Below are 23,152 nucleotides of genomic sequence, written 5' to 3'. Positions count from 1 at the left end.
TTATTCCATCAACACAAAAATAAAACAATAAATACCTTTATGCGCGCGCTGACTTTACCCACTACGGGGGAGCTACCAGTCCCAGACGAGCCCTATCTTTATTTTAAAATGCTACCAGCCTCTCTGGGCGAGCTTACACGGTTTTACGCAACGTGTCTCAGAGTGTCAATATTCACCTGCTTGTTGATTCACTGCCGGTCTCTCAGGTCCGCCTCATCGACCCCCACCGTCGTGGACCACTTCTAAGAACGCTGGCCAGAACCCGAATTCACGTCTCTGGTCTTTTATCCTGTACCTAGACAGGAGCTGTCGACAGACTTCAGCGCGGGCTTCTCACGACGTCAGGACTCGATGAGGTTTTCCCGTAGGATCACACAAAAGTGTTATGTTAATCCGGCTCGGAGGACCAAAAAATGTCAGGAGTTTTCCTGTAATGCAACTCAGATTGGAATAATGACACTCAGACAGGTTTTACAAATTAACGTGCACGGGAGAGAACTGGACAGGCGCCGTTCCTTCGCTTGACCTCAGTTGCTCTCCTCCGTTCTCCCGTAACACTGCTCTTTTATTGTGGTTACATGAATATGCATAGTTTCATTAACATATGACGTATACCTTGTGTGTGTGTGTGTGTGTGTGTGTGTAGTGAGATATGATCCCGTGAAGACTCCCCAAAGCTGGTGCCAGGAGTCTAGCGGTCCATCTAAACAAAAGGCTCTTAGACTCAAACAGATATACGTGTGTTTGCTATACCATATATCAGCAAGAGAAGATACGGCCTCTCCTAGGAGACGTGTGATCTATGCCAGAACACTCTGAGGAGGAGTGAACGCACTCCCCTCTTCATGCTACACAGAGTTGTTACAGACCTCCTAGGATGAGACATTCTTTCAATCTACAAATGATTATATACTTCTAAGCATATATGAGTAAACATTTCTAAGCATAAATGGCAATAAACAATAAGACAAGGTGTGACCTCTCCCATGCTCCCAGGATGTGGGTGTGAAAGTCAGAGAGCTCTGGAAAGCACACAAAGCTTGCACAACGTAACTTCTCTAGTAAAAAGAGCAAACACATCTAGAAAACCTTAAACAAAATGTACTTCTAAACATAAACATAATAAAATCTTTCAACAGCCTTTAATTAGACGTAGGTGCTAATGGCGGCCTTCTTAGCATTAGCAGCTCAGATTGTTGTAATGCTGGGTAAAAGAGTGTTAGCATTAGCCGTTAACATTGTTATTAAGTAAAGGGAAAGAGTGTTAGCAATAGCTACTCATATTGAAAGGGAAAATGATGAAGAAAAGAATTAGCATTATCGAATAATGTTTACTTTGGCCCACTGGAAAAGTTCAGAACTCTGTTTGCTAAAGATTTACGAGGGCTTTTCTTATTTGTGAAACAAATAAATTCTGTTATTAAAACCAGCTGTAAGGTTTATATTGTTGATTGTCATTTATGCTTAGAAATATTTACTCATATATTCTTAGTTTTATAATAATCCAAACTAGAAAGTGCATTTTCTGAAGAAACTGCAGTGTGAATGCTTGAATCTGAATGTATGCACTGAAATGAATTAATTGCTGAATTTAAGTTAAAAATGTTGAATGAGATGAAAAAAAAACTGAATTTTTAACCTGAAAACAAAAGTCCTGAACTGGGAAAAGCTGACGTTCACGCAGAAGAAGTTGGAAAATAGCTGAAAATGTTTTAAATGTAAATTAGAAAAACCTAAGTAATGAGAAAAGAAAATTTAGAGTCAGAAAACATCTGAATGAATATTAAAAGTTCATATTCTTTGAATCACTGAACAACTGAAATGTCATCCCTCCACTTGGATCCACACAGTTTAAAAAGTTTATATTTCTGAGCTTTGAAAGACATGCTGTTGGAAAGACAACATCGATGTCTTCATTTTGAGGGTAAAATGATGGCTGTAGAGCAAACACTGTGGACACAGCAGCAGTTGAAAGAGAAGTGTTTAAGATTAATCTTGGCACAGTGAGACAGAGCTCGTTAAGCAGGCAGGTGTGAGCCTGGTTGCTATTAGTGATGCAACGGATCAAAAATCTCACGGTTCGGAACGGATCACGGTTTTAAGTCACGGATCGGATCAATTTTCGGATCAGCAAAAAAGAAAAAAATTTAACATTTACTTATTTACTTATTGAAATATTTTTTGCCTGCTAAAAACATTCAACTCAAGACTCATTAACGCAATTATATAAAAACAAATTATGGTACAATATAGGGCTTTGTATCTACCACTCAATTCAATTCAATTTTATTTATAAAGCGTCAAATCACAACAACAGTCGCCTCAATGCGCTTTATATTGTAAGGTAGACCCTACAATAATACATACTGCTCATTATATCGCACTCCGCTGTGATATAATGAGCGGTCACGGTCACGTAGCTTTCCGTGTCCTTGGAGCTCCACCCATTTGTAGTTGGGCAACAGAAGATGGCTGGGACAGTTCAGCCATAACTTTAAACTTTTCCTGCTCATACATGCTTGGAACGATCTTGCCACTAAAGTGGACGCGCAACGGGATATCATAGCGTGGCTCAAGCACGTTCATCATAGTTTAAACCCCTTGTTTTGCACAACGGAAAATGGCCTCCCGTCTGCAGCTAAACACCCCAATGGCTTTAGCGCGGTCGGACTGGGCAGCAAAGGGGTGCTTAAATACTGTAAACTCCTCTGCTCCTCCCCTTGGACCGCTAGCGCTGGCCATAACTATCCCTTGACAGACTGACCACGCGCACCACACACATACTTTTTTTTCCTTCTTTTTCTTATTTTCGGATCACGTGCGTAAAGAAACGTGGAGTGGGATCGGTTCGGATTACGGATCAAACGTGATCCGTTGCACCACTAGTTGCTATAGTGACTGCACCCCGTGGCTCCGTACACACACACACAGACATGCACCTCACTTTTGCTGCTTAAAATGAACAGAAAAGTCAGCCCGAAACAAATCGCTCCCAAATGAAAAGTAGAAGTCGTATTGACAAAATTCTTTCACCGTGAGCGCCAGCAATCTCCAGTCTACCTAATTCTCAGTTTTCATGCCTGTGGAGTATATTATATGGACGTGGTGACAGTGTAAAGACAGCCTGCTCTTCTGATTTTCAAAGAAACTTTCTGAGCCAATTTAACATTGGAGTCTATGGAGGAGTTGGAGGGAGGAGGCTGCGCATTGGTGACATTTATGAAAGAACCATAACACCTAGTACAATAGTAAAAACATTGGATGAAAGAGGACAGCGATGGCTACGTTTTGAGGGTAAAATCATACCTGTAGAGCAAACGCCGTGGACACAGCAGCAGTTTTAAAAAATATTTTAAGATTAATTTTTTTGCTCCTCTCACTCTAGCAGTTCAGCTGTCTCACTCTAGCCCCAACATTCCGTCCCATACACACCCATTATAAACTCTGAAACGGCTGAAAAAACATCATGAAACTTAAACTGGAACTGAAGATAAAGTACAATAGATATTGAAAAGATAAATACAAGTTGAATAGTTGAATGTCTTGTCTTTGTTTTAAAGTTTGAATGGTGGCTCTATGTCAACGTATGTTAAAGTAGATACAGTTTAAAAATGAGTAAGTTGAATGAGGATTTGAAGGGTCTCCCCATTGAAATACATGGGAAATTTTTGTTGAAAAAAGTTGAATAAAATTAAAAATATAAATGTTATAAATGAGAAAAATAGAAGCAGTCATGTCCAAAAGAAGAGGAATCTAACGGTGTTTGAATGGTTTTTCTAAGTTGAACGGTTTTGAAGGAGATAGACTACAAAAAACGTACGGAATCTATAATAAAATAGAACTAGAAAGTGCATTTTCTGAAGAAACTGCAGTGTGAATGCTTGAATCTGAATGTATGCACTGAAATGAATTAATTGCTGAATTTTAAGTTAAAAATAAAAATGTTGAATGAGCTGGAAAATACAGAGTTTTTAACCTGAAAACAAAAGTGCAGAACTTTTGAAAGCTGATGTTCACACAGAAGAAGTTGGAAAATAGCTGAAAAGTTTTTAAATTAAAATTTGGAAAACCTAAGAAATGAGAACAGAAAATTTAGAGTCAGAAAACATCTGAATGAATATTAAAAGTTCATATTGTTTGAATCACTGAATGACTAAAATGTGATCCCTCCACTTGGATCCACACAGTTTAAAAACTTTACATCTCTGAGCTTTGAAAGACACAGTGTTGGAAAGAGAACAACGATGGCTTCGTTTTGAGGGTAAAATGATGGCTGTAGAGCAAACACTGTGGACACAGCAGCAGTTGAAAGAGAAGTGTTTAAGATGAATCTTGGCACACTGAGAGAGAGAGAGCTCGTTAGGCAGGCAGGTGTGAGCCTGGTTGCTATAGTGACTGCACCCAATGGCTCCATACACACGCACACAGACATGCACCTCACTTTTGCTGCTTAAAATGAACAGAAAAGTCAGCCCGAAACAAATCGCTCCCAAATGAAAAGTACAGGTCCTATTGACAAAATTCTTTCACCGTGAGCGGCAGCAATGTCCAGTCTACCTAATTCTCAGTTTTCATGCCTGTGGAGTTTATTATATGGACGTGGTGACAGTGTAAAGACAGCCTGTACTTCTGGTTTTCAAACGAACCTTCTGAGCCATTTTAACATTAGAGTCTATGGAGGAGTTGGAGGGAGGAGGCTGTGCTTTGGTGACATTTATGAAAGAACCATAACACCTAGTACAATAGTAAACACATTGGATGAAAGAGGACAGCGATGGCTACGTTTTGAGGGTAAAATCATACCTGTAGAGCAAACGCTGTGGACACAGCAGCAGTTTTAAAAAATATTTTAAGATTAATTTTTTCGCTCCTCTCACTCTGGCAGTTCAGCTGTCTCACTCTAGCCCCAACATTCCGTCCCATACACACCCATTATCAACTCTGAAACGGGTGAAAAAACATCATGAAACTTAAACTGGAACTGAAGAAAAAGTATAATAGATATTGAAAAGATAAATACAAGTTGAATAGTTGAATGTCTTGTCTTCGTTTTAAAGTTTGAATGGTGGTTCTATGTCAACGTATATGGAAGTAGATACAGTTTAAAGAGGAGTGAGTTGAATGAGAATTTGAAGGGTCTCTCCATTGAAATACATGGGAAATTTTTGTTGAAAAAAGTTGAATAAAATTAAAAATATAAATGTTATAAATGAGAAAAATAGAAGCAGTCATGTCCAAAAGAAGAGGAATCTAACGGTGTTTGAATGGTTTTTCTAAGTTGAACGGTTTTGAAGGAGATAGACTACAAAAAACGTACGGAATATATAATAAAATATAATAATAACTAGAAAAATTTGCATTTCCTGCGAAAATGCTGTGTGGATGCCTTATTGCTGAAGCTGTCTGCTCAAAAACTGAAAAAGATGAAAAGTTGCAAAAAGTTGTATGGTGGTGAAAAAAAAAAAATTGCCCTGAGCTGGATTCGAACCTGGGCCTCCTGCTCTCAAGGCAGCTACTCATCTCACTGAGCTAAACTCATTCTGACCAAGAAGAGGTGGAGAGACGGCCAACTCTGCTGAAATGAGCAGAAGCTGCTGAGAATTGTGATGATAAGAGGAGAAAAGGCTGAAAATTTTGCAGAAAAGAGGTGAATCAGCAGAATTTCTGCTGAAAAGAGGCAAAGAAGCAGAAAGTTGCGCTGAAAAGAGATGAATCAGCAGAATTTCTGCTCAAAACAGTTTTTCCTGAAAACAGCTGAGACTTGTGCTAATAAGAGGTGAAAAGGCTGAAAAATTTTGCAGAAGAGGTGAATAAGCAGAATTTGGGCTGAAAAGAGGTGAAAATTCTCCTGAAAAGAGTTCAATCAGCAGAATTTCTGCTGAAAAGAGTTCTGCAGAACTCTTTTCAGAATTCTGCTGAAAAGAGGTTTTTGCTGAAAACAGCAGAAAAGTTGGGATTTGTGCTGAAAAGTGGTGAAAAAACTGAAAATTTTGCTGAAAAGGGGTGAAAAAGCTGAAATTGAGTTAAAACAGTTTAACTGTTAACTGAAAGAAATGTTGCCATAAGCGGGATTTGAACCCGGGTCTCCCAGTCTGAGAACGGCTGCTTATCTCACTGAAAGCTAAAACACGGCTCAACCGGGCAAGGAAAACTAGTGAGGCCACTGATAATGTGCAAAATGGGCAAAAATATTGCAAAAAAATTCAATATCTCAAAAAGTATAGAAATTATCAGCACCAAAAGTCATAGCAAACATTAGCAGAAAGAGCAGAATTTTTAAAGTTTGAACTGAGAAAATCGGCTGAAAACTGAAGGAGTAGTTAAGCGGCAAAAAAACGTCGGAAGCAACTTGAAGAATAATAATAAAGAATAAAGAGAAACAGGAACTCAATAGTGTGGAAGCCCTTTAGGGCATCCACACAATAACTAGAAAGTGCATTTTCTGAAGAAACTGCAGTGTGAATGCTTGAATCTGAATATATGCACTGAAAAGAATTAATTGCTGAATTTTAAGTTAAAAATGTTGAATGAGATGAAAAATACAGAAATTTTCACCTGAAAACAAAATTGCTGAACTGCTAAAAGCTGACAAGCACAGAGAAGAAGTTGGAAAATAGCTAAAAATGTTTTAAATGTAAATTAGAAAAACCTAAAAAATGAGAAAAGACTATTTAGAGTCAGAAAACATCTGAATGAATATTAAAAGTTCATATTCTTTGAATCACTGAATGACTAAAATATGATCACTCCACTTGGATCCACACAGTTTTAAAGGTTTACATCTCTGAGCTTTGAAAGACACGCTGTTGGAAAGAGAAGAACGATGGCTTCATTTTGAGGGTAAAATGATGGCTGTAGGGCAAATACTGTGGACACAGCAGCTGTTGAAAGAGAAGTGTTCAAGATGAATCTTGGCAGAGTGAGAGAGAGCTCGTTAGGCAGGCAGGTGTGAGCCTGGTTGCTATAGTGACTGAGCCAGGGCTCCATACACACGCACACAGACATGCACCTCACTTTTGCTGCTTAAAATGAACAGAAAAGTTAGGCCGAAACAAATCGTTCCCAAATGAAAAGTACAGGTCCTATTGACGAAATTCCTTCACCGTGAGCGGCAGCAATGTCCAGTCTACCTAATTCTCAGTTTTCATGCCTGTGGAGTTTATTATATGGACGTGGTGACAGTGTAAAACACCATGCTCTTCTGATTTTCAAACGAACCTTCTGAGCCATTTTAACATTAGAGTCTATGGAGGAGTTGGAGGGAGGAGGCTGTGCTTTGGTGACATTTATGAAAGAACCATAACACCTAGTACAATAGTAAACACATTGGATGAAAGAGGACAGCGATGGCTACGTTTTGAGGGTAAAATCATACCTGTAGACCAAACACCGTGGACACAGCAGCAGTTTTAAAAATATTTTCAGATTAATTTTTGCTCCTCTCACTCTAGCAGTTCAGCTGTCTCACTCTAGCCCCAACATTCCGTCCCATACACACCCATTATAAACTCTGAAACGGCTGAAAAACATCATGAAACTTAAACTGGAACTGAAGAAAAGTATAACAGATATTGAAAAGATAAATACAAGTTGAATAGTTGAATGTCTTGTCTTCGTTTTAAAGTTTGAATGGTAGCTCTATGTCAACGTATGTTGAAGTAGATACAGTTTGAAAATGAGTAAGTTGAATGAGGATTTGAAGGGTCTCCCATTGAAATACATGGGAAATTTTTGTTGAAAAAGTTGAATAATTTTAAAAATATAAATGTTATAAATGAGAAAAGTAGAAGCAGTCATGTCCAAAAGAAGAGGAATCTAACGGTGTTTGAATGGTTTTTCTAAGTTGAACGGTTTTGAAGGAGATAGAGTACAAAAAACGTACGGAATCTATAATAATAAAATAGAATAATAAAGATTACAACAACAATACTGTGAATGCTTTTACAAGCATTCACACTAACTAGAAAAATTTGCATTTCCTGCGAAAATGCTGTGTGGATGCCTTAACGCTGAAGCTGTCTGCTGAAAAGCTGAAAAAGATGAAAAGTTGCAAAAAGTTGTATGGTGGTGAAAAAAAAATGTCACCCTGAGCAGGATTCGAACCTGGCCCTCCTGGGCACAAGGCGGCTATTCATCTCACTGTGCCAAATTCACTCTCACAAGGTAAGAGATGGAGAGACTGACAATTATGGTGAAATGAGCAGAAACTGCTGAGAATTGTGCTGATAAGAGGTCAAAAGGCTGAAAAGAGGTGAATCAGCAGAATTTCTGCAGAAAAGAGGCAAAGAAGCAGAAACTTGCGCTGAAAAGAGATGAATCAGCAGAGTTTCTGCTGAAAAGAGTTTTTTTTTTTTCTGAAAACAGCCAAAAAGCTGGAATTTGTGCTGAAAAGGGTGAAAAAATTGAAAATTTTGCTGAAAAGGGGTGAAGAAGCTAAAGTATACCAAATCAAAGTATTTGTGCCAAAACATAGTGTTTCTGCCATATTGTGGTACTACTACATTACAACATGAATACGGATTAAAGATGAAAGAAACTGGCAACAAATTCCTCCACTACAAACCAGTCTGATACCACTTCTTTGCAGTGTTCATGTTTACTAAGGCACTACCCAAAAGGCCGCCACAAGAGGGCACTCCAACACAAGAGATGAGGTGAATGAGCAGAATTTCTGCAAAAAGAGGCAGAAGGTTCTGTATGTAGAAAAAGAAACACTGTTGAACCATGTGTGAAATAAATAAAGAAATGAAATGAAAGAACAACCTGGTTCTGCTCAAATTCACCAGTCAGAGGTACTGCCTCTGTCTGCTTCATCAGGCTGTGTACTTGTTTCTGCCATGGGGCGTTAACAAGAATCTGAGGTCCATATTAGAAAAGCTGCTAAAATCATAAAACTTTGCAGAATTGTAATAAATTAGCAATATAAATTACAGGTCTGTGATAGTGTATAAATTTGTAGTGAAAAAAAAAAACGTGGACCAAGGTGGGATTGAACCCACGACCTTTGAGCTGCAGAGCCGTGTCATTACTGATTGCGCCACCTGGAAAGGGGCGGCGGTCTGAAAGACAGATACTTGGGCAGTCAGAAAATAGATCGCGGTGAGAGGCGAAAAACGCCGTTTTTTGGAGTTACAAATCGTCGTGTAACTCAAAAACTAGGAGGGCTAGCAGCATAATTCTTGTACTGGGTGAATCAGCGGACTTTGGTGTATTTTGACTGCGATTTTCATAGCTCGTTCTACCTCCGTCGCGGAGATATGACGAGAAAAGAAACGGCTTCATTTCCAGAGTTTGAAGACTGAGAGGAGGACAGATTTCCTACCCTCAAACAAACGTAATTCATTGCTTAACGGTAAGATAATTGTAAAAACTGCTTCCACTGTGAGTGTCAGCAGTGTCTGAAGATATATTGGCACAAGCCTCATGTCCTAACTTTGCTTTGTTAAGGAGATATGGCGATTTAAAAATGCCTCCCGTTACAGAATTTCAGCTCTGAATTTCAAAACCTCCCCATAGACTTTGAATGGGGAGTTGTCAGACCTTGTGTCACTCCGAGGCAAATTGCAAAAAAACGGTAAATCTCACAATAAAGATAGTGACATTGTCTGAAAGCCAGCAAAAATACCTACGTTTTGATGTATAATTTGTGGGGGTTGAGTAGAAATTGAGTAAGTAGCAAGAAGTTGTTCAGACATGAAGACAAAATTCAGAACGGACCAGCACTCACTCTGACTTAATTGCACAGAATTGTGGAAGTTTCCCATTCATTTCAATGGGACAAATTAAAGGAAAAAAGTGTAATATTTTAAAAAGTATAACAGTAATAAACACCAAAAGTCATAGCAGGAATTAGCAGAAAGAGCAGAACAGTTTAGAGTTTGAACGGAGAAAATCGGCTGAAAACTGAAGGAGTAGTTATGCGGCGAAGAACGGAGCAACTTGAAGAATAAAGTATAAAGAATAAAGAGAAACAGGAACTCAATAGTGTGGAAGCCCTTTTAGGGCATCCACACAATAACTAGAAAGTGCATTTTCTGAAGAAACTGCAGTGTGAATGCTTGAATCTGAATGTATGTACTGAAATGAATTAATTGCTGAATTATAAGTTAAAAATGTTGAATGAGCTGGAAAATACAGAGTTTTTAACCTGAAAACAAAAGTGCAGAACTTTTGAAAGCTGATGTTCACACAGAAGAAGTTGGAAAATAGCTGAAAAGTTTTTAAATTAAAATTAGAAAAACCTAAGAAATGAGAAAAGAAAATTTAGAGTCAGAAAACATCTGAATGAATATTAAAAGTTCATATTCTTTGAATAACTGAATGACTAAAGTGTGATCCCTCCACTTGGATCCACACAGTTTAAAACATTTGTATCTATGAGCTTTGAAAGACACGCTGTTGGAAAGAGAAGAATGATGGCTTCGTTTTGAGGGTAAAATGATGGCTGTAGAGCAAACACTGTGGACACAGCAGCAGTTGAAAGAGAAGTGTTTAAGATTAATCTTGGCACAGTGAGACAGAGCTCGTTAAGCAGGCAGGTGTGAGCCTGGTTGCTATAGTGACTGCACCCACTGGCTCCATACACACGCGCACAGACATGCACCTCACTTTTGCTGCTTAAAATGAACAGAAAAGTCAGGTCGAAACAAATCGCTCCCAAATGAAAAGTACAGGTCCTATTGACAAAATTCTTTCACCGTGAGCGACAGCAATGTCCAGTCTACCTAATTCTCAGTTTTCATGCTTGTGGAGTTTATTATATGGACGTGGTGACAGTGTAAAGACAGCCTGTACTTCTGGTTTTCAAACGAACCTTCTGAGCCATTTTAACATTAGAGTCTATGGAGGAGTTGGAGGGAGGAGGCTGTGCATGGGTGACATTTATGAAAGAACCATAACACCTAGTACAATAGTAAACACATTGGATGAAAGAGGACAGCGATGGCTACGTTTTGAGGGTAAAATCATACCTGTAGAGCAAACGCTGCGGACACAGCAGCAGTTTTAAAAAATATTTTAAGATTAATTTTTTCGCTCCTCTCACTCTAGCAGTTGAGCTGTCTCACTCTAGCCCCAACATTCCGTCCCATACACACCCATTATAAACTCTGAAACGGCTGAAAAAACATCATGAAACTTAAACTGGAACTGAAGAAAAAGTATAACAGATATTGAAAAGATAAATACAAGTTGAATAGTTGAATGTGTTGTCTTCGTTTTAAAGTTTGAATGGTGGCTCTATGTCACTGTATGTGGAAGTAGATACAGTTTAAAGAGGAGTGAGTTGAATGAGAATTTGAAGGGTCTCTCCATTGAAATACATGGGAAATTTTTGTTGAAAAAAGTTGAATAATTTTAAAAATATAAATGTTATAAATGAGAAAAATAGAAGCAGTCATGTCCAAAAGAAGAGGAATCTAATGATGTTTGAATGGTTTTTCTAAGTTGAACGGTTTTGAAGGAGATGGACTACAAAAAACGTACGGAATCTATAATAATAAAATAGAATAATAAAGATTAGAAGAACAATACTGTGAATGCTTTTACAAGCATTCACACTAATAAAGATTAGAAGAACAATACTGTGAATGCTTTTACAAGCATTCACACTAATTAGAAGAACAATACTGTGAATGCTTTTACAAGCATTCACACTAATAATAAAGATTACAACAACAATACTGTGAATGCTTTTCAAGCATTCACACTAATTAGAAGAACAATACTGTGAATGCTTTTACAAGCATTCACACTAATAAAGATTTGAAGAACAATACTGTGAATGCTTTTACAAGCATTCACACTAATAAAGATTAGAAGAACAATACTGTGAATGCTTTTACAAGCATTCACACTAATAAAGATTAGAAGAACAATACTGTGAATGCTTTTACAAGCATTCACACTAATAAAGTAGAATAAAGATTACAACAACAATACTGTGAATGCTTTTACAAGCATTCACACTAATTAAAAATATAAATGTTAAAAATGAGAAAAATAGAAGCACACCATTCCAAAAGAAGAGGAATCTAATGGTGTTTGAATGGTTTTTCTAAGTTGAACGGTTTTGAAGGAGTTAGCGTCCAAAAAACGTACGGAATATATAATAATAAAGATTACAACAACAATACTGTGAATGCTTTTACAAGCATTCACACTAATAAAGATTACAACAACAATACTGTGAATGCTTTTACAAGCATTCACACTAATAATCCAAGCAGAGCCCTCAGGTCTGCAGACAAGTAGCTTCTGACCAGAACTAGACGTAAAAACAGAGTTGAGCTTTATGGATCGCTGCAGCCAAACTCTGGAACAGTCGCCCTTCACATCAGGTCTTCACCAACACTCGACATTTTTAAAACCCGGTTGGAAACACATTTGTACTCTGAAGCTTTCAATTCTGACGAGTCTTTATAGTAATTACTGTGTATGTTTCCTATTTTATCTCTACTCTGTGCAGCACTTTGGCTCAACCTGTTTTTAAATGTGCTGATAAATAAATGTAGATTTCTTTGCCCAGTGGAGCCGAGCTTTGAGCCATCCTCAGTGTGTAACAGTGTGTGTATGAGAGCCATGTAATGTCCATGTGTGCATGCTGACTGTGCTGCTCTGACCCCCCTCCTCCTTTCAGGGTGGAGCCTGCTGGAGTCCGATGGTTGAGACCAGGTCTGAGGAAGTGTAAGTGTGTTTTTAATAGGATTCATGAAAACAAAACAGCACACATTCAACCATCTTCATCATGTCAGGAGTCATCATCAAAGTGTCAATCAATGAACAGATGATGGATCAATAACTGCAGTTGGATTGTATTTGTTCTCTCCATCAGATTCCTGTCAACTCACAATCGACACAAACACAGTGAACACAAACCTCCAACTGTCTGACAACAACAGGAAGGTGACACATGTGAAGGAGGTTCAGTCATATCCTGATCATCCAGACAGATTTGATGTTTGTGAACAGCTGCTGTGTAGCAATGGTCTGACTGGTCGCTGTTACTGGGAGGTCGAGTGGAGAGGATGGGTTTATATATCAGTGAGTTACAGAAGAATCAGAAGGAAAGGAGGGAGTAATGACTGTGTGTTTGGACACAATGATCAGTCCTGGAGTCTGTACTGCTCTGATGATGGTCCTCGTTGTGTCACGCACAATAAGAGACTAACATCCATCTCCTCCTCCTCCTCCTCCTCTGCCTCTAACAGAGCAGCAGTGTATGTGGACTGTCCTGCTGGCACTCTGTCCTTCTACAGAGTCTCCTCTGACACTCTGATCCACCTCCACACCTTCAATACCACATTCACTCAAACTCTTTATCCTGGGTTTATGGTCTGGTCTGGTTCCTCAGTGTCCCTGTATCCAGTTGAGTATCTCTTTCTGTCATAGAAACACATCAGCTGTGCTGAATTTCTTGCTAATATTTTTCCTGTTTGCTTCAGGATGCCAGAAGAACACAGATGATGAGTGAGGCTGAAAGTCCTTCATCCCGGTAGCCAACTTATTAAATCCAAAAAAAAACTGAACATGAAGTAACAAATGATGTGATAATTTACTTAAGATTCAAGTTCAGTTCTTTAACATCTTTTAACATAGAAAGGTTTTTGTGCGATGTACAAGGTAGCAGACTAACCTATAAACTGGATCTGCAGACACAGACTCAATTAATGTTCCCTTTAGTCAGAATAGACTTAAATATTTACTTTGAAAATACTGCTTTTTGTTCCTGCAGGGTTGATGAGTTCAAGATGATTAAAACTTCCTGTAAGTACTCAAACTGTCCTCCCATCCGTCAATCAAGAACAAAATCTGATCTTAAAATGGACCTGGTCTAAACAGTGATAATGCATTACTGTCAAATGTATTATTACATTGTAGTGGAAGCTTGGTAAAAGAAAAAAAAAAAAAACATATAATCACACCTGTGAGTTGACATTCCACCCTATCACACACTTCTATACTTCTATTTATCTACCATGATTGTTTTTTGGTTTTTTGTGAGGTGCCCAGTTTCAGAGAGGGTTTTCAGGTTATAGCAGACTAACAAATCCTCTTAAAATTGGCTCTGAAACAGGAAATCAAGGGGGAAAGCTCCGAAACACTAAAATATACACCCCTCATATGCACATCCATGAAAACCTTGAAGGGGAGTGAATCAGAATTTGAATCACATTATTTATTTGGACCAATCCCCAGAACTATGACCACACATCATATGGAGGAAAGCACTCAAACATCCTGTTGCTTAAAATAGTTTTTCTGCAAATTGATCTTAGCTGTTTAAAATGCCAACTTCTTCGTGTCATCTGTTGCCAATCTTCTCATTAGGTGTTTCTGGTGTAAAACCAGACACACAGCCTAGTTTGTCGGAGGACAACACAGAGATGATCAAGGTGAGCTTTCAGATATTTGAAGACTCTCAAGCACAGATTTAACAAGCATTGGTACTTTTTCTTAACCCTTGTACAACAAACTGTCAGCACATGAACTCATTCATCACTGTACATGAAAGCTTTGTGTTATCAGAGTGCATTCATGTTTTGTTCTCATTCATAGTAAAATATAATTTTAGGACAGTTGTTTACCATTCTTGCTACTTATTGTACAGGTGATTAACAACCTGCATAACCTAAGTTTCTTCTCCAAATAATGTTCAGGTATTTGTCCTAAAACCTCTAATGTTGCTGTTTTCAGTCAAGTTTCACACCTGAAGTCTACAGTGAATCTGCACACATCTTCTACAGGTAAAAATATTTAAATCTGCATGTATATGTTTGTGTTACATCTGAAGCTCATCAGACCTCTGCTTGTGTCCATGTGTTGAACTACATCTTCCCCCCTCTGTCGTCACACTTTTCTTCTGTTGTAGTTAAGGATTTATTAGAAAGTTTATTCACTGTTAGATGTGGCCTCTCATGCTTTGTGTTAAAGTGTGGGAGGCTAACCAGTTTTTTGATCTGATTTATTGATCAGGTTTTCATTCAGACTTTATACGTGTGGCCAAATTGATGCAAAGGCAGGTGAGGTGATCCAGACTGAAGAATAGAGATTTACAGGGCAGCTACAAGTATTTAAGTGTACCACAGGCTAATACAAACTATGACAAAGATGCAGCACAGTCAGCCACAGCCAAATACCTCCAGAAAGTAAGACAGGTACAGACAGCTGAATGGTAGGACTGAGATCTAAGCCATCAATAGATACTGGTCATCAGATACTGGAATAATGAGATGTTGGAAGCAGGAGATGCCACTGATGGTCCTTGGCCAGGACTTGAACATGTACCTGCTGCTTTTGGCTGCAGGACAAGTGGAAAGTTCCCTAGCAACAGGAGGTGGGGTTACCTGCTCTATAAGGAAGGGCCAGAGGAACCACTGGGAAACTTCTCTTTCTGTCCTTCTCTGTGTAGCTCTGCTGTCTGTGCTTAAGGCTTTACAGCCCGGGGTTTTACTTTGCTATGTAAAACTCTGGGCTGTTGCTGTTCATATGATTCAGTGTATTAAACTCTGTGCCAAGAATTCTACTCTTTTCCACAGCACCTTTTTGAGTGTATTTATTTTAATTGTATCTTAAAAAAAAGAAAAAAAAAAGCTGGATCTCCACTGTTGGTGGGTTATTATATTGGCTTCAAAATATGAGACCACAGCTTTAACCTTGAAACTGAGGGAGTGACTCCAGGTGCAAAATCAGAGGGCTCAGTCAGACGGGCCTTGAGATTGTCACTAGATGGTTCACATTAAGGAATATACTTTTTTCAGGTTTTAACATAGTCATTCGTGTCTTTAATGTTTCAGTTTCAGGTGTCCTGGTCCAGGTGTGTTCCAGTGTACTTTGACTGGACTCATGTTTGATATGAGTCAGGGGGCAGAGCTTCTGTACAGAACTGTCCAATGGGATGAAGGACTCCTTCAACAAGCCAGTAAGATGGCTGCAGGCCCGCTGTTCAACTTCGAGAGTTCAGAGGATGCAATCCATCAGCTCCACCTACCACATTGTGTACCAAAACACGGTGAGCAAACCACTCCTCATAAGGGAACTATAAACCCATAGTCCTTACAGTGCCACCCTACAGACTGCAGAGATTATTTTCCTTCTGAGTTCAAAAGGAGATGTTTAGTTTGTGTGGACTTTTGCAGATTTTAGGGATTTATTTAGTGTCCACTGATATCAGCAGAGAAAGGGAAAGCTGAATTCAAGATATTTCAGTTCATTCAATTGTTCTAGTCAGCCATGATAGTTAACCAGAGTGAACACTCAGTCCTCATTTACACAGTTTTATCTGACTTCAGGATCATTTAAGAGTCATTTAAGGCACGAGCCAGCAAGTATTAGAAAGCAATAGAATTTGTTTCCATTCTAAGATCTTTATTTTCTGTTTGCTTCTCCACATGGCTTCAAACCACTGGTCTAACTATGATGATGATGATAATGATAATGATAGTAATTGTACCGACTTCCACAGTCGCTAGAGGCTGGGGATTGAGCCTACCTATTTGCCTGACGCGCTGTCAACTGTACACAATAATGCGAGAGGTGGAATTGCTTGCTTGTTTATTAAAGTGCTTTGAGAGTTTACAGAGTAATGTGATTGGCTCCTGATTCAGACTCTTAAAACATCACAGGCTCTAATGTAAGAAGGGGAAACTCGTTGTGCAGCGGTCAACAAAAACTACGGCTACCCAGCCCTCCTCTCTGTCAAAATCAAACCAGTGAATGACAGACTGACAACGCCCCCTTAATGTCACCGCTAGCACCCACGTGACTCCCGTTACACATCACCATAGCAACCAAACGAATGAAAACCCAGTGATCATTAAAATTCAATACATTTAATTATGGCTCCTACAATAATAATGATAATAATGATAATGATAATAATAATAATAAACAATATCCGGACATGTCAATATGCTATCCGAGCAACTAATTTTTATTTATACAGCACCAAATGACAAGAGCAGTTGCCTGCTTTGTATTTTAAGGTAAAGACCCTAAAATATAAAAACCCTGCAGTGCAACCTCTGCAGGGCCCAGATTTGGTCAGATCACCGTAGGTTCTGCATTTAAATGTTTTCTATATGTAGCGATGTGTCCAGATCCATAGTGATGAGCAAAGCGAGGCTTTGTGGAACACTAAAACATTCAAAGCCTTTGTGCCAGAATTGTAGCAAGGCTACCAAAACAATCTAAAACCATGTCCACAGTGACACCTGCTGGCTAATATGATGATCGCCACATCTTGATAATGCTGTTCTGTGAAACAATGATGCAGATGAGCCCTGAACATTTCCAAACTTTTATGACCCGGCTCGGCTAGGGGTCATGGTAGGTAACATAAACAAGCCCATCACAGGGAGGTCAATATAAGAAAAGGGTTTATTACAAACACACAGAACTGAAAACCGTTAGTGTAGCCTACAGTGAATCACTAGCGAAATTAAACAACACAAAGCAGCTCTCACATGTTCAAGTACAAATGAAAACTAGCCACTCAGGCAGAACTCCCACGCTTAACCTGAGTTAGGCAAGTGGGGGTCAAAGACCAAGGAGAGAGGGACAACCTGCATGTCCAGTTCAAAACATAGTATCCCTCTGAAGGATCCTCAGCATTTTGTATCCACAGGTGAACACAGTCAGTCACTTCATCCCCAGGCAGCCAATGGTCTGTGAGTCCTGGCACGCTTGGAATTTTAAACAGGAAGGCCAGCCCACTTCCTCCAAGGCCAGGGGCAGTGACACAAACAAAACTACTTATTGTGTGGATGCCCTAAAAGGGCTTCCACACTATTGAGTTCCTGTTTCTCTTTATTGTGTGGATGCCCTAAAGGGCTTCCACACTATTGAGTTCCTGTTTCTCTTTATTCTTTATTGTGTGGATGCCCTAAAGGGCTTCCACACTATTGAGTTCCTGTTTCTCTTTATTCTTTATTGTGTGGATGCCCTAAAGGGCTTCCACACAATTGTTTTCCTGTTTCTCTTTATTGTGTGGATGCTTTAAGGCATCCACACTATTGTTTTCCTGTTTCTCTTTCTTCTTTATTGTGTGGATGCCCTAAAGGGCTTCCACACTATTGTTTTCCTGTTTTAAACTTTATTCTTCAAGTTGCTGCCCCGTTTTTCGGCACTGAACTACTCCCTCAGTTTTCAGCCGATTTTCTCCGTTCAAACTCTAAACTGTTCTGCTATTTCTGCTAATTCCGGCTATATCTTTTGGTGTTTATTACTGTTATACTTTTTAAAATATTACACTTTTTTCCTTTAATTTGTCCCATTGAAATGAATGGGAAACTTCCACAATTCTGCTAAAACTTGCTTGTCTTTGAAACTTAACTACGTCCTCATGCTTTCACCTAGAAACTCCATTCAAACTTTAAAATGTTCTCAGATTATTGGGCTATTCCTGTCTGATTCAGCTTTTTCAGATCTTCTACCGTTTTAATCTTATCTCTCTTTAAGTTTTCAGTTGCAAAATTGTGATTTTTCAGAAAATACATGCGTTGCTATGGTTGCTATGCAATTAAGTCAGAGTGAGTGCTGGTCCATTCTGAATTTTCTCTTCATGTCTGAACAACTTCTTGCTACTCACACAATTTCCACTCAACCCCCACAAATACATCAAAACGTAGGTATTTTTGCTGGCTTTCAGAAAATGTCACTATCTTTATTGTGAGGTTTACCGTTTTCTCGCAATTTGCCTCGGAGTGACACAAGGTCTCAATACTCCCCATTCAAAGTCTATGGGGAGGTTTTGAAATTCAGAGCTGAAATTCTGAAACGGGAGGCATTTTCAAATCGCCATATCTCTTTAACAAAGCAAAGTTAGGACATGAGGCTTGTGCCAATATATCTTCAGACACTGCTGACACTCACAGTGGAAGCAGTTTTTACAATTATCTTACCGTTGAGCAATGAATTACGTTTGTTTGAGGGGTGGAAAACTGTCCTTCTCTCAGTCTTCAAACTCTGGAAATGAAGCCGTTTCTTCTCTCGTCATATCTCCGTGACGGAGGTAGAACGAGCTATGAAAATCGCAGTCAAAATACACCAAAGTCCGCTGATTCACCCAGTACAAGAATTATGCTGCTAGCCCTCCTAGTTTTTGAGTTACACGACGTTTTGTAACTCCAAAAAACGGCGTTTTTCGCCTCTCACCGCGATCTATTTTCTGACTGCCCAAGTATCTGTCTTTCAGACCGCCACCCCCTTTCCAGGTGGCGCAATCAGTAATGACACGGCTCTGCAGCTCAAAGGTCGTGGTTCAATCCCACCTTGGTCCATGTTTTTTTTTTTTTCACTACAAATTTATACACTATCACAGAACTGTAATTTATATTGCTAATTTATTACAATTCTGCAAAGTTTTATGATTTTAGCAGCTTTTCTAATATGGACCTCAGATTCTTGTTAACGCTCCATGGCAGAAACAAGTACACAGCCTGATGAAGCAGACAGAGGCAGTACCTCTGATTGGTTAACAGGGCCGTGCAGAGACGTTTAAAGGGCAAGTGCTCAAAGCTAAAAGGGGCACATTGAACCAGGCTGAATAACAACAACAACACACATTCATCAAGAATCTAATATGGGATCGCATCATACTATATCACTGTTGTGAGGCAAAGCAAACGTAGCCTGTATTGCTGCTGCTCCTGCTGCTGATAGTACTGGAGGGCAGGGCTGTGTTGATCTGAGACTGTAGACATTAAAAAGTCCATAGGAGAGATGGCAGCTGATTAAACAAGTGTTATGAGATAATAACAAAATGCAAAGATTGGTGACAGCGCTTGGAACCATAAGGCAACAAAAACTGAGAAACAAACAAGGCTCTTCCTGTGAATCACTCATTGCCTCTCTTCCTCCTTCCATCCCCTCATCTCATCTATCACTCTCCACTTGCTGTCCATCTGAGAACAAGGCACAACTTGCTATTGCAATAAACTATTATTTAATTATCCACAATTAACAACTCTTACACTTAATCTATAATAAAATGATGACAGAAAATGTTATAGAAGCAAAACATTTCAGTTGTGCTTATTATTATTTTTATACTGGAATACCTCTCCAACAACTGGTACATGTGTTAATGTTACCTGTGCTCTTTGTAATCCAGCTGCTGAGGGATCCACTGCCTTTAGTAGCCTCACACAGCTCCTACTGTTTCCCCTCATGTCCTTACCAGCCATGTCTGGACAATGTTATATTATGAGTAATAATTTAAAAATCCATATACATAAAACACACACATGCACACACAGTGACATTTTAGACCTTCTTCAGAATACTGTATATACTGTGGGCACAAGTTTCCATCATGGTGCTGATCCAGAATCCTTCCCTTATTATTTATTACTAGAGCTACAATAATAAAGCAATGAGGGATAAAAAGTAATAAATATGAAATAATGTATTTATGATGATTCCATTTGTTACACTATCCACTCTGTGCAGGCAGAAAGCTTATTACATTTTTAAACTGTAGAGATACAATAATTTTGCTGCTGTAAAATCAGCATTTTGTCTTATTTAAAATATAAATCTAATATAATCTGTTTCTTAATGTATGTTCTTTAAAATACAGCATGTGTTTTTTTAAATATTATCATTATAATAATCTATCATTATGTGGACATGCATATTAGATCGTTTTAAGTGAAATATAAGCCTCCAGAAAGGCAGGAAAAGCCCTGTAACTTACTTTAAAACTAAATATGTTCCCTAAAACGGTGACAGAGCTACAGACCCATGACAGCCTTACCCAGTGAGCCAGCAGCTATGACCAGCACTACTTGTGCAGTTAATAAAAGGACAGGTAAAGTTTGTCGCGCTGTTGCACACACAGCATGCTCGTTTGTTTCAGTTCGTCAGTTGTCACAAGACAGCTTACCAACGTGTAATGCGTAATAAGCTAATACTCCTATGTGCTGTAGACTACAGTGTGCGCTGTACAGCTACTTACTGGTTTTGTCGCATCAGTCTGTGTGTCTGAGGTAAGTTGTAGCTGTGTCCCAAAACGTCGGCTGCATCCATCGAAGGACCCGCCTTCGCGGGTCTACATGGGCCGGGTCCTTCAAGTCCGAGAAGGCCGGAAGTGCGAGGCTGTGAAATGGGACGGTCTAGCCTTCAGATTCCTACAGCTCCGGACCGCAAAAAATGCGCGTGCTCTTTGTGAGCTCGTTCCCGGCTCGTAACCAGCGCGTTCTGCCGTCAAGGGCGATCATTGGTTAATGGTGATCATGTGACTGATGCAAGTGTAGGAATGTTTAGCTTATTTTAGAGTTTAGACATGTAGGAATGTTTAGTTTGTTTTAGAGTTTAGAAATGTGTTAAGATAGAATGTAGAATTATGGTAGAGACACTGACACTGCCCTGGGTGTAAATAAAGGCCTGACTGTGTCATGAACTTAGGAGTAGATCTTATGAGACCCTCCCCAGTTGAACTGTGAAAGTAAGACAAAGAGGAGTTAATGCTGAGTGGAAATTCCCCAGAGGATACCTGGGTGGGGGTCTCAACATGTAACTTGTTAACTGTAGTCTGGAAGGGAGAAGAGACACACACCCAGTGTTTTAACTGTTACACTCACACATCCACATGCACACTCACTCACGTGCACGCACATACCAGGTATGCACACACAGTCACTCACGAGCACTCACATAGACACGCGGGTACGCGCACACACAGGCACTCACGTGCTCGTGCATACACACACAGACATACGGAGTTTCCAGCACACCATGGGGGATTTATGATGGGGTTGCCTCTATAAAGCTGGCTGGAACTAACAAAGGGGTGAAGATTGTTTCAGAGGGACACCGGCCTCGTCTTCCCTTCTAGAAGTGCATGCTTAAATGAAGATGAATAAAGATGAATAAAGATTTTGTAAAATAACTACTGAAGTTCCGGTGCCGCTTCTGGATCCCTCGACGAATCAAAGAACCGGGCGAAACTGATTTCGTAACACAAGCCAGATCCTTTTATTTAGCAAATTGTGATTAATAGTTAAATATTATTGTTGAGGGGCACAGACAGGACTCCATGACGACGCACACATTTAAAAAAACAATTAAATTTTTTTTTTTTTAAATTGACTCAACAAAGGGGCACTTTGGGCACCCATCAGGAAAGGGGCGGTGCTCAAGCCCTTCCGCCCCCCTACACGTGCCTGTTGGTTAATTTGAGCAGAACCAGGTTGTTCTTTCATTTCATTTCTTTATTTATTTCACACATGGTTCAACAGTGTTTCTTTTTCTACATACAGAACCTTCTGCCTCTTTTCAGCAGAAATTCTGCTCATTCACCTCTTCTCTTGTGTTGGAGTGCCCTCTTGTGGCGCCTTTTGGGTAGTGCCTTAGTAAACGTGAACACTGCAAAGAAGTGGTATCAGACTGGTTTGTAGTGGAGGAATTTGTTGCCAGTTTCTTTCATCTTTAATCCGTATTCATGTTGTAATGTAGTAACTTTTGTGGCACAAATACCACAATATGGCAGAAACACTATGTTTTGGCACAAATACTTTGATTTGGTATACTTTAGCTTCTTCACCCTTTTCAGCAAAATTTTCATTTCTTTCACCCTTTTCAGCACAAATTCCATTTTTTGGGCTGTTTTCAGAAAAAAAAAAAAGTTTTTCAGCAGAAACTCTGCTGATTCATCTCTTTTCAGCGCAAGTTTCTGCTCCTTTGCCTCTTTTCTGCAGAAATTCTGCTGATTTACCTCCTTTCTGCAAAATTTTCAGCCTTTTCACCTCTTCTCAGCACAATTCTCAGCAACTTCTGCTCATTTTAGCAGAATTGTCGGTCTCTCCTCCTCTTCTTGAGAGAATGAGTTTAGCTCAGTGAGATGAGTAGCTGCCTTGAGACCAGGAGGGCCAGGTTCGAATTCTGCTCAGGGTGACATGTTTTTTTTTCACCACCATACAACGTTTTGCAACTTTTCAGCTTTTTCAGCTTTTCAGCAGACAGCTTCAGCGTTCAGGCATCCACACAGCATTTTCGCAGGAAATGCAAATTTTTCTAGTTATTATTCCAGTTGCCACTTTTTGTACGTTTTTTGGCACTTAACTACTTCCACAATTTTCAGCCGATTTTCATCGTTCAAATTTTAAACTATTCTGCTATTTCTGCTAATTCCGGCAATGACTTTTGGTATTTT

At 39.3% G+C, this 23,152-nt stretch overlaps 1 protein-coding gene across 1 annotated transcript in view; it reads left to right on the top strand.

The window, feature by feature from the left end:
• LOC116333949 (NACHT, LRR and PYD domains-containing protein 3-like) overlaps positions 1-23,152 on the top strand; it is a 177,288-nt gene that overhangs the window by 142,498 nt on the left and 11,638 nt on the right. Inside the window, exons 7-12 of the mRNA XM_039603652.1 lie at positions 12,841-13,365; positions 13,443-13,492; positions 13,733-13,764; positions 14,329-14,393; positions 14,695-14,744; positions 15,795-16,009. Of these exons, the coding sequence (XP_039459586.1) occupies positions 12,841-13,365; positions 13,443-13,492; positions 13,733-13,764; positions 14,329-14,393; positions 14,695-14,744; positions 15,795-16,009 (937 nt within the window). The remainder of the gene's footprint in view (positions 1-12,840; positions 13,366-13,442; positions 13,493-13,732; positions 13,765-14,328; positions 14,394-14,694; positions 14,745-15,794; positions 16,010-23,152) is intronic.

The sequence above is a fragment of the Oreochromis aureus genome, linkage group 3 (genome assembly GCF_013358895.1).
Source record: "Oreochromis aureus strain Israel breed Guangdong linkage group 3, ZZ_aureus, whole genome shotgun sequence".
NCBI lineage: Eukaryota > Metazoa > Chordata > Actinopteri > Cichliformes > Cichlidae > Oreochromis > Oreochromis aureus.
Note: the sequence above shows the minus strand (reverse complement) of the source record. Positions and strands in the feature narration are given on the sequence as shown.